Consider the following 12,962-nt stretch of genomic DNA (forward strand, 5'->3'; position numbering starts at 1 on the left):
TACTTCTCAATGTGTTGCACCTGGGTCGGCACAACCCCAGGCACAAATACAGGCTGGGGGAAGAATAGCTGCAGAGCAGTCCTGAGGAAAAGGACTTGGGGGTGGTAGTTGATGAGAAGCTGGACATGAGCTGCCAGTGTGCACTCGCAGCCCAGAGAGCCAAACATGTCCTGGGCTGCATCAAAAGAAGTGTGTCCAGCAGGGCCAGGGAGGTGATTGGGCCCCTCTACTCTGCTCTGGTGAGACCCCACCTGGAATACAGCATAAGGCTCTGGTGCCCTCAGCACAAGAAAGATATAGACCTGTTGGAAAGGGTCCAGAGAAGGGTCACCAAGATGATCAAAGGCCTGGAGCAGCTCTGCTATGAAAACAGGCTGAGAGAGTTGGAGCTGTTCAGCCTAGAGAAGGTTCTTGGGAGACCTTATAGCAGCCTTCCAGTACTTGAAAGGGGCCTACAGGAAAGCTGGGGAGGGGCTTTTCATCAGAGAAGGTAGTGATAGGACAAGGGGTAATGGTTTTAAGCTGAGAGAGAGGAGATTTAGGTGAGATATTAGGAAGAAATTCTTCACTATAAGGGTGGTGAGGAACTGGAATGGGTTGCCCAGGGAGGTTGCTGATGCCCCCTCCCTGGAGGTTTCTAAGGCCAGGTTGGACGAGGTTTTGTGCAACCTGGTCTAGTGGTGGTGTTCCCTGCTCATGGCAGGGGGGCTGGAACTTGATGATCTTTAAGGTCCCTTCCAACCTTAATGACTCTATGATTCTATGAGTATTCTTCTGAGGAATGGAGTTTAGTGAGCTTCAAAAGGAGTTTCAATTAATGTTATTAAATGGCTTCAGTGTTTTAAGGAAAATGTAGATAAATAATGATTTATAATGTGAGCTCTGTAATGAGATCTTCTACCATAAATATGCAAAACACTAATTAGTTATCACCAAATTTCCCTAGCTTTGGGAATCTTTTAGAATTTAGCTTTTCAGTAATTGAATCACATCAAAGTACTTCTTCTCTCAATCTTTGAAGAAAGTTGTGTGTGATTTGTTGGAGGGGGGGCATACATGGGAATTAAGCTGTTGACAATCCAAAAGATGACTTTTATGTAGTATAGTGAAGCAGTAACTTATAAATTTATCAGAAAGAAATGTACCATGAACCTGTAAGGAATTCTGTTTGTGGTGACTACCTGCGCTGAGGTAAGGTCTGTCAATTAATTTGATTCTAAGTTTCTGAAAGGCAACTGATCTTTTGATTTATTTTGGTTCCGTTTGGTTTTGGTTTTTTGTGTGTTTTCTTTACAAAGTCTATAACTATTGTTAGTGTAAAAGTTTTGGAAGGATATCTGAGTGTGGAGACATATGTTGCTTTTACAGGGCAGGTTTTTGCAATGTTCCTTTTGATGATAGTATTACCTTAAATGGTTAGACTTTGCCTTATTTCCAGTTGAAAGAGTTTCAGCAGATTCTGACTTCAAAAAATTACTATGAAGCAACATTGCTATCATAACAAATTACCAAACCATCCCTCGATATACCCTCTGAATTAAGTAACATTTGGCTTCAGAACCTCGCTTGGAAATGCTAAGACAAGTGGAGGGTGAAGAGAATTCTTTCTACTGTTAAACCTAATACATTCATTTTTAAATTTAGAAACTGAACAGCTTGAAACTGTTGAAACTTTGATATATTAAATGTTACAGTTTTGTCTCAAAATTGGTTATGTGTTTATTAACAGTACACCCTTGATGCTTCAAATGCAGCTGAGTTGATCTATTCTATTAAACAGGGCTGTTCAGGCATCATTACAATATCAGAACTGTAAGTGGTATCTTCAAATGCAGAAATAAGGTCAAGATATAAAACTAAACAAATCTACAAGCCTTTCTTTGCCATCAAACCAACTGAAATCCAACTTCTAAAGCTATAGATTTGTTGTCTTATTTGATTTCAGGTCCATAGTCAAATGTTTGGGTTATATTGTCAAATGAAAGTTATGTTTATACAGCTTGTAAAGGAATGATTTTGACTTCTGGCTAGGTCTGCAGTGCTAGAGTTAATTTAGATTAAATGAATGATAACAGTAAGGAAGGTGTATGTCTTCCATGAGAGATTGTACCTGAGTTGTTAATGTGAAGACATGGATCTGGTCCTAGTCTAGAATGATCTTTCGGGGATTTTATCTAATTGCTGTTGAAATCACTGAAATGCCTGCCTTGTTACAGCTGTTGGATTCTTAATTTAAATGTCAGTATGTGCTTTGGGCGACCTACTGAAAGGAATTGTGGCTTTCAAAAAAAAACAAACACCAAAACAAGCAAAAGTCTTTTCCACCTCTGATTTCTTCATCAGTAGTGCAGGTTTTATTTGTTGTCATGGCCTGTCCTCCATCTACTTTTACAGTTTCATCTATTTCTGTCAGTTCTGTTTGCAACTTCATGGATTGTGACAAAGTATTGTCATTCAGTATTACAACAAATATAAAGCCATTTTTACAGCATTCACTTATATCACCTTTTGGAAAATAGGTGACTAAAATAAAGGCCTTTGCTGTGTTGTTCAGACTCCTGTGTCTTCAAATTAGCTCCATTGAAAGATCCATCTCTTATGCCTTGAGCCTCAATGGAATTCCATGACCTTTTACTAAAATAAAAAGTACTCATGAAATAGAAAAGAAAGGTGAAAAAAAGCTTTCTGAATTGTTAGCTGTCACATTAGAGCAATGTTTTCAGGAATTCCCAAGTTACTATATTTATGATACCACAGTAGTCTTTTTCTAATTAAATGTGCATTTTCCTTTGTCATAAGGGAAGAAAAAAAAAAAAAAGGTTATGCTTTTTTCAGTAATTTAATTAAGCATTTCCTGTAAGTTCATTTCAGTATCTATCATGGCTCACTAAAGTTGGAATTCAGTATAGAATGGTAGATTAATTGCTCTTTGTCTTAGATGAAATAAGAATCCTAAATATGCAGAGTCATGAAATTTGTGTTCCTCAATTGCTTATTCAATGCTTTGGAAACCTGAATCAAGAAATACTGAAGGAGAGGGCCAGAGGTTGTTAAATGTAGCGGGTAACACAGATTTTGAACTTTACTTAATGAACCGAGTGTTAATTACTAGGAAATAAATGCACCATTTAAGAATTATTGTGGAAATGTAAAACATTAAAACTCTAATTAATTTTGGTCAGAAGCATGCAATGCACTCATTTTTCCTAAAACTTTTTCATTAGGGTTTATGTTTTCTCTGTTATTGAAATAAATGTATTTCTTTCATAAAATAGGCCTGTCTTTTTCCTTTTAAAACAGATACTTCAGTGATGTTTAGAGTGATGTCTTTCAGCTGCCTTCAACTGTGGGCAGCATGTCTTGATCATAGCTTATAGAAGCATTTTTGTATAACTCAGTGGTGCCTACTTTTCTCTTTAACGTTGTTAATCATTTTGGAAACAAAGAATGGTCAGACCTTTTGATAAAAGGCTGTCTATAGTCAAAGTGATTTGTGAAAACAGTTAAAACATGAAAAAAATATATCCTCAGCTATCATTTAGTAGCTATCAGGACACATGTATAGCATAACAATTGAGCAGTTAAAAATTAGCCTCTTGTTTTTCTATTTATTAAATAGTACTTAGAAATAATTGTTTAAAAGAGTATTAATTCCTTACTGTTGACATGACCACCTTTTAATGTAGCTATTGTAAGAAGAAGCCATTGTATTTCTTAATATCGATAACGCAAATATGAAGAAATTATACTTCTATAATTTAGTAAATTTATGGTGTAAATACAGTGGAGTATAACCATTAATATTTAAAATCATCTTGATTTTGTTAGAATATGCATTTCTAGGCTACGGAAGTAGGAGGAGTAGTAGTAATATTGTGAGTGCATATAAAATAGAACTTTCTCTTTTGGTATATAGCTCGTGAAAATAATTATTATATTGCCACATAAGTAGGATGTGCTGTTGTGGTTGCCATATACATATGTTTATATATGCACAGTTGTAAGCATTATAATTGAGTGACAAATTTGCCTTGGAAAGCATCTTAATAAGGACAGTGTCAGAATTGAAGGCTTGAAAACTAATGCAAGGGTGCACTCTGAGACTGGAGTAGAAGTTAATTCCATGAAAGTTGCATTTCCTAGTTGGTGTTTCATATTTCACATATTTAAGCATTTGTATATAGTCTGTAGTTTATAAACCTAAACCTTTATAGACTCAAACTGTTAAAGAGGAAACATTTTCCTCTACTGTCTTCAAGGAGAACCAGCTGAACTTTTAAAACAATGGTTGGGTTTGAATCACCACCTGCCCTGAAGAGCATCCCAACTGTAGTGGCAGACAGCCAAAAGGGCTGCTCAGTGGAATGGTTTCCTCCTAAAAAAGAGAGAAACAGATGGAGGATTTGAAATCTGGCATGAAATTCCACTTCTGTACTAATCGTTAAATGGAATTTGACTGTAAGGGCTCTTGCGATGGTACATTTATCTGTATAATCAGAATTAGAAACAAGGAAATAGAAAATACAGAACACTGACAGACATTTGAAAAAGACTTAAAGTTCTTGTACCAGGGCAAGTTAAAGGAAAGAGTTTGTGATAAACATGCAGCTGCTTGTAGCTTCTAGAGAGGAGATTTAATATAAAAACAGTTCTCCTAATCTTGCATTGCCACCTAGAGCACAATGCCATATACTGCATCGTTGAAGGAAACCAGATAAACGTTACTCTTTTTATTGAATAAAATGGGATGGAGAGCTGCTTCCAGTTAATTGATGTCATGTTTACTTACATTATAATGGTTAGTTCATTCATAGCTTCAATTTTTTCATGTAGAAGATCAGCAGAGATTTCACTGTTGGAATTTGGTGGGCTTTGACAGTACGAATTAATGGAGATGCACATTAAAAGGTACGACTGTCAGCTTGCCAGGGGTCCCAGAGGGGGTATTTTCTTGATGGCTGCTTCAGAATACTTCATGAAGCAAATGTCAAACTTGTCAAGGCTGTCACTATGAAAATGATCCATGTAGCAAGGGTCTCCTTTTCTTGAGAAACAAACAGCTGCCTTATCACTGCAGAGCTACAGTGACAGAATACTGTCATCTATCACAAGGAATTTATATTCCCTTCTAATACCCATTGGCAAAGAACTGTTCCAGTTGTACTCTGTATTTTTGCACCACTCCTCATTATAAGGATTGTCAGTAACACATTAGAAAAAGATAACATAAGCTTTGGAAGAAAAAAATAACTTTTTAATTTTAGTGATGGATGCTCACCTTTGGCTGATTTAACAGGGAAACTGACTGAATTCCCAATTTTTAGCTCTGAAACACCTTTTCCTCCAAATTTAGCCTGTGACATTGGAAAGCTGGACTTTAACATACAGACACAAAAAAAAAGGTCTCATTTTTGAGACAAGAGATGAAATACCAGCTGGACACCCTCACTGGCCCTTAGTATATTAGTCATATTGCAGCTCTTTTAGATTGAGACACTGTGAGATTGAGACTGTAATACCAATTACAGGGCCAGAAGGAGGATCTGTGGAACTACAGGCCTGCCAGTCTGACCTTGCTACCAGGAAAGATCATGGGAGGCCCATCTTGAGTAAGCTCACATGGCATGTGCAAGGCAACCAGGGGATCAGGGCCAGCCAGCATGGGTTTATGAAAGAGAGGTCTTCCTTGATCAACCTGATCTCTTTCTGTGACCATGTGAGCCATCTACTGGACTTTGATAAGGCCTTTGACACTGTCTCCCACAGCATTCTCCTGGAGAAGCTGGAGAATCATGGCAAAGACAAGTGTACTCTTCATTGGGTAAAAAACTGATTGGATGGCCAGGCCCAGAGAGTTGTGGTAAATGGGGTCAAATCTAGTTGGTGGCCAGCCAGCAGTAGTGTCCCTCAGGGCTCAGTTTTGGGGCCAGCCTTCTTCAGTATCTTTATCAGTTATATCGATGAGGGGATTGAGTGTACCCTCAGTAATTTTGCAGACAACACCAGATTGGGTGGGGGTGTTGCTCTGCTTGAGGATAGGAAGGCTCTGTAGAGGGACCTGGACAGGCTGAATCTATGGGCTAAGGCCTATTGTATGAGGTTCAATAAGGCCAAGTACCTGCGTTTTGGTCACAACAACCCCAGGAAATGCTACAGGCTTGGGGAAAAGTGGCTGGGAAGCTGCCAAACAGGAAAGGACCTGGGGATGCTGGTTGACAGCTGGATGAACATGAGCCAGCAATGTGCCCAGGTGGCCAAGAAGGCCAACAGCATCCTGGCTTGTATCAGGAATAGAGTGGCCAGCAGGAGTAGGGAAGTGATCCTGCACCTGTACTCAACACCGGGGAGGCCTCGCTTTGAGTACTGTGTTCAATTCTGGGCCTCTCACCATAAGAAGGACATCGAGGTGCTGGAGCATGTCCAGAGTTACCAAGCTGGTGAAGAGTCTAGAGTACAGGTCATATGAGGAGCAGCTGAGGGAACTGGGGATGTTTAGTTTGAATAAGAGGATGAGGGGAGACCTCATTGCCTTCTACAGCTACCTGAAAGGAGATTGTAGGGAGATGGATGTTGGCCTCTTCTCCCAGGACTGGAGGAAATGGCATGAAGTTGTGGCAGGGGAGGTTCAGATTGGATATTAGGAAGACTTTCTATACTGAAAGAAGGGTCAGGCACTGGAACAGCCTGCCCAGGGAGGTGGTTGAGTCACTGTCCTTGGAGGTATTTGAGAAACTTGTCGATGTGGCACTTCAGGGCATGCTCTAGTGACCAAGGTTCTGGGTTTTTTTGTGGGTGTTTTTTGCTGGCATGTTGTTTGCTGGAGTGTGTTTGCTGGAGTTTTGTTTGTTTGGGTTTTTTTTTCATGCTGATGGTTTGACTTGGTGATCTCAGAGGTCCTTTCCAACCTTGACAATTCTGTGATCCTGTGAAAAGCAATAGTAACTGAATTTGGTCTTGCATGTTCTTGAGATGATACTTCTAGATTATGTGATCACATAGAGAACCCTTTAGTCATTCCTCATTATAGTGGGAGATGGTCAGATATTTCTGTGTTTTGCATACTTTCTTATTACTCAGACATTCTTTTACATCATACTGAAATATGATGTTAACTTTTAAATTTTTGTTAAGTGGGTTATAGTTTGAAAATCACACAGCAAGTTTAATTTTAAAGTATACTTATGTAATGCAATTTTAGAAATTACAGGTGTGGTTTAATGCACAAATCTGTGAATCGGTGCATTTCCTAGCGTGATTAATAGAGGTGTGATCTGTTCTACATACAGAGTAGTGTCAGATTTTCTGTAGAGTTCAGAATTGTCTAATTGACTGTCATCTTCCACATTTTACATCATTAGCTGATGAAATAAAAAGAAAATCTTAGATATTTCAAATTAAATTGGGGGGTGGGAAGGAGAAGAGAAAGAAACACTGAATTTTTTATATATATTTTTTTTTTCCCCCCATGCAATAATTTGTCTGCATTCTGGAGTAATCACTACAAAATTGACTAGCCGAGTGGGACCTGTTATTCCCTGCTCTTAGCACCATTTGTACTTGAACTTAAACATTATTTCAAAGAGGATGAAATGATGTGACAGACTCTCTCAACTGTCAGATCAAAATTTTCAGAAATAGGATCTTAAAAGTCAGCTCCTTACCTTTCGTTTTTGGCACCTAAAGGCATATAATCTCGAAGTATTCCCATTAACTTCATCAGAGCTATTGAATGCTTGATTCTTTATTAGTCATTCAATGCACTTACTTGGGTGGCAGATTGTAGGGTCTCAGTTTTACATTCCTGGCCATTTTCTGTTATTGTGACCCATAAATGCACAGCTATGAAGTAGTTTGAGGGAAGAGCTATCTAAAGGACATTTGAAGACATCTGTAGAGCATCCAAAGGACCCTTTAATCCAATACCTTTTTTCCATCAGAGAATAGGAGGGATGCCTGGGGAAAGGATGTAGGAGAAAAGATTATGTGGAAGGTCCGTCAGTCCAGCAGCATCATCTGGACACTGATGATTGGTTTATGGAGCTCCTGAGCTGACATTTCAATTCAGGGTGTTGGGTTTAACAGCACTTTATAAAGCCCTGTGTCCTTTTCCTTATCACCATTGGTTTTGTAAATCTGAAATAACAACAATTCCAGACTAGTAAACTTCATTTCAATGTTAAAATAATCTTTGAGCTGTTAAATGCACTTTTCCAGTAAGCACAGTAACACAGTCTTGAGGGATTCACTTCCCTTTGCTATTCTTACAAGTCACCAGATCTCTGCTGAGGCATCTTTTAGGTGAGTGTGTTCAAAATTCACTGTATAATATTCGAGTTTTCTGTAGACAGAAAAGTTACAGAGAGATTTTTGATTTGTGACATCTGCTTTGATCATTGAACATTGCAGCATCAAAATGACTGTTTCAGAATGTTTAGGACAGAAAGCACTAGACAGTATAGTCATAGGCAGCAGGAAGCAAAATAAATGATAATATAAAATAGAAATGCGAGGCATTAATAAAAATAATGTGAACTGAATTTCTGTGAAACAGAAACTGTAATTCAGTATTTCAGCTGCTGTGTAGGCACTAGTAATAGCAACTGTACACACTGCCCTCGTGGACTGTTTTTTACCAAATAACATGAAAATAAAAGGTTTTCCTTTGCTATTCATCAGAATCAAAAGCATTATAATGATGATAATGATAGGTGGTAATTATTAAAACAAATATATTAAATATGTATATTTAATCTGCAGTTTGTTTGGCTTAGTTTCTTGGTAATTAGGCTATATAGGCTATTTAACTGAAAATTCAGACATTATTAATAACATTAGAAACTCCAACTGATTCAGTACTCAGTGTGTAATCACTGGGATGCCCCATGGGCTATTAAAAAAAAAAGATAATAAATTTAGTATAAATTTTGCATTGTCAGCAAACTGAAAGAATAGTGAGACTTCACATCTTGGAGTGCAGCTAATGTGTCTGCTCTTTATAGTCGGTTCAAATCTTTCCCAAGTATACTGGCAGGGAATTTGCACTTCATATGATCTATAGGCATTCACATCTCAAAATTTTCTGGTCATTTTCAGTCACTAGTAAGTGTGTTATTCCCAGGCCATTGCTGTCACTTTTTTTCTGGCAAAAAGCTGCATGGGTGCCAGGACTGGTGCTTGATACTTCCTAGTGTCCCCCAACAGTCATTTCTGCCATCTCTTTCTGCTGGAACTGTTCATGTGATAGACACAGGTCTGGGAATTTACCTGACTGATGACATATCTGACAAAGGAAATTGATAATTCGTGCTATGAGAAAGATCAGCCATCATTATTTTGTGCTTTGCACAGCAGTCACCCATGTTCAGAGATACTAAACTTGTTTCAAAATGAGTGTTTCTGTTCTTGGAAACAAAGATGGAGTAAAAGTCTCTCTGCAAAATTAGGATGTCCTGTGTGGAATATGCTTTGATACAAAAATATTCAGAAATATTTTGTGTGGGGAAACATCAAAATAAGAACAACAACAAAAAAAAGCACTACTAAAATATCAATCATTATATGGATGGTTTGTGTGTGGGAATTTGCCCACATAAGTACAATGTATACTCTGCTGGTAGATTGTACCTGTTTGAATATGTATTACCTGGCTGAAGCACCAGGACGTGAACAAAGGAGAGAGTATTGGTACTGCAGAATATCCCAAAGCAAATTCCTCCATCTTGAGTATTCACACAGAGGAAATCCTGGACTTGCCTCAGCCACTCAGGCATCTTTTCTGCATCTCAGAAAACACTGATGACTGCAGCTGCTGCTGTAACCTAGGAAGTCTGCCAGAGAGCGAGCATGACCTTATAAGCACAGAATTAAAACATTTGAAATCTACACAAAGCCAGAAGATTCTGTTACAAAACTTCTTTCACTGAATAAAACCTTTTTGTCTACAAAAGATAGACTCAGGAAGCCAATGTTCAGTATTAAGCCTAATATTCCCCCACCTTCTTGTAGTCCTCAGTGAAGGTATGGCCCTGGAGTCTCTGAAATTTCTGCTTGCTCCCTCTATTAGGGATATCTATTAGAAATACATCAAGTGTACTGGGAAAAGATTGATTTTGTAGGCTTTATGTTCCGCATAGGAGGCAACACAAGTCAGGATGTTGGAATAATGAATTACATGTCGTGTGCTAGGGAGGTGGATTAGTTGGTGTTGAGGGGTACAATTTCTGTAAGGACCTTCAGAAACATGCAGATTTTCTCTTCTTGTATTAACAAGTCCTTCATGAAAGAACCTGGCTGTTTTTCTATAGCAGCCAAAAGTTTCTGTGGGTGAGTTTTTCATTCGGTGCTATTCTTTGTGACCTGTAAGCAGTACATCTAAGCTTAGCTATACACTGCTCCTTGACCTTCGTATCTGTGCTGTGTGTTACACTCCCATAGATATGTGCTACACTTGTAATTTCAGTGAATTGACAACCTTTGGTTTCACACACATGCACAGACATGTTTCTTCACCTGAACTAAAAGAGCAACAGAGTTCACTAGGTGTTTTAAAGGTAATTGAAGAGATGACAGTCCAGAAAGATAAGAGAAAAAGGATTTGGCCTTCAGTGATGCATATATTCCTCACCATGTAGCCTATATCCAGAAAGGGTAAGGATTTAGAATCAGGTGGTTTGGAGTGTTTATTTCTTTAATAGAACAACTAGCTTTTCCATTTTATTTTAGCGTTGTATAACGTAATCTGAGACTGCATTTTTTAATGAGGTTTTCTGTTGCTATTCTATTTTGTGCTGCCCATGTGATCTTCCTATGTATTTTGTACCTCTAAATCTTTATTACAATTATCTTTACAAAACACCCTTTGATGGTGAAAGGAAGACTAGGATGCAAAAAGAGGAAAGTTATTTTCCTACAAGAATAAAGGTTTTGTTTTAAAGCAGGACACTGCACTGTGGGTTCCTGGGTCCCACCTAATATCCCTGGGTTTTCCTTTCTCTCAAGTGTTGGCTTGTGACAAGTGGTGTTACAGCAGCCAGGACACTTCTTAATTCTCAAATGTCTATTCATTTATTCTCCTTTGTGTTTTTGAAACAGGAAGGTTCTCTGAATTTTGAATTAAAATGCAGGCAGGAAAACTGCCCCTACTTTGAATGTGTGATAAGGGCTGTTCACAATACAATGGGTTGCAAGTTGCCTTATAAAACTTTTTTTCAGTCTTGCATAATTTATACTTTGGCAGTCACAATTTTGTACTGAACACAAAATAGCATCCATTCCTATGGAAAAGGACATTATGATGTCACGTAATTTTTTCAGTGAGATCCAGAGGAACCCGTGGTGAATTATGAGCCCTGCTGTTGGAGCTGAAGCTGTAGAATATTGTAAGCATGCTGCTGCCTGACATGCTCATGTTTCCTATTTTAGACTTGACTGATCTTCAGATAACATATGGTGGTACAAGTAATTGGAAAATTGGCAGACCTGTCAAGAAAATATGCTAGATGGGACAAAAATACGATGCTGCAGCACATAAAGTGTCTCTGAAGTTAAATTTATTGTCTTTTATCAAGTGGTGAAGTAAACGTATCTGGTCTCAAAAAAATGAAACATATTTCAATGGCAGATGCTTTTCAAAAGTAATTTTTAGAACAGAGATGAAAGTTCTTGCATTCGAAAGTAATTTAGTGGACACCTTTGGTCAAGAACAAAGAAAAAGTGTGCAATTCTTTCTGCTGCAGACGTTTGAATATCTTGTCATCCATGTGGGGTTTAGTCATTTCTTCATGCAACCATCCAGCAAATTGGCCAGTGAAATATTTACTCATTAAGTTATTCTTCTATCATAAACTTAGGTGATTAGACTTGTTTAAGTTTCTTATAATTTTTATTTGAAAGCTTGAGCGAAATAAAATCCTTGAATAAAGTATTTTTTTGCTTATTTTGATGCTTATTGGTCAGACAAAAATTACAGAAGTCTGTACAGAATTCTGTACATATGTATAAGAAGTGTACTTCTTCAATAAGTTGAATGACATTCAGGTTTTCATTTTCTTTTGCAGGAAGATGGAAATGAAGCTGAGGCAGAAAATCCATCTCAGGAGCTGAATTTGGAACGGAAAAAATAAAATAAAAATAGGAGATTTCTGTCTTGTGTGAAATATTTGCAAGTTGTGTAACAGTGACTATAGTTTCTCACTGTAAAATTAACAAAAAAAGTTCTCAATAAAGTCATTGAAAATTAAATTCGTGCTGCACTGGGGAATTAATTAAGTAGCTCCTGGTGATATTCTTGATTGCATTAAAAGCTGAATTATCAGAACTGAGCACCATACCAATAAAATTCGAAAAGCTTTTTGAACACAGTATAGAATGCTGATGGGTTATTCATCACTAACAGCATTTACCTAGGAAACAGGTAATTTTTATTTTTTTTTACTTTACAAAGCAATGCTATCCTTAAAAGACAGTTATAATTCAGACATATTTTGATATTTCTGAAGAAGTGCTTTGATTTGCAAAATTTAGATTAATCTGTTCTACTGAATGAGTTCTGAAATTTCTTCTGATCAGTGATTAAAGTAAATGTTGCTGAGGACTGGGTGGAGGCAAGGATTTCTTGGTACACATTTTTGGCATGTATGCTTTTTGATACATTTTTGTAAGTAATTAGTTTTAGATGTTTGTAATTGGTTTCATGTCACGTTATCATTTTCTTCCATGTCATTATTTTCCATCTTCATGTGATCATTGTTTTTTAATGAATGTCAAGTTTTTGTCCTGATTAGACCATCCTACACAGGTCCATTTCCTTCATACCAATCTTTCCACTCTAATAGAATAAAATAACTTCTTGCTGTGTCATTAGACATTTAAGTGAATCGTGAAAATCTGAAATAAAAACCACTTCCTGTACTTATCGTTTTGATTTCTGATTTACCTTTGCTTTTTAGCCTGTGCAGGCTACT

At 37.6% G+C, this 12,962-nt stretch overlaps 1 protein-coding gene across 2 annotated transcripts in view; it reads left to right on the forward strand.

Moving 5' to 3' along the window:
• The window catches only part of PHF14 (PHD finger protein 14), a 167,700-nt gene extending 155,247 nt beyond the window's left edge, over positions 1-12,453 (forward strand). The window contains exon 19 of one of the 2 annotated variants that reach the window (XM_051612745.1): positions 12,057-12,453. In XM_051612745.1, coding sequence (XP_051468705.1) covers positions 12,057-12,122 — 66 coding nt within the window. In that variant the 3' untranslated portion in view covers positions 12,123-12,453. The remainder of the gene's footprint in view (positions 1-12,056) is intronic. The other variant, XM_051612746.1, reaches the window with a different exon arrangement.
• The last annotated feature ends 509 nt before the right edge of the window (positions 12,454-12,962 follow it).

This window comes from Apus apus, chromosome 2, assembly GCF_020740795.1.
Source record: "Apus apus isolate bApuApu2 chromosome 2, bApuApu2.pri.cur, whole genome shotgun sequence".
Lineage (NCBI taxonomy): Eukaryota > Metazoa > Chordata > Aves > Apodiformes > Apodidae > Apus > Apus apus.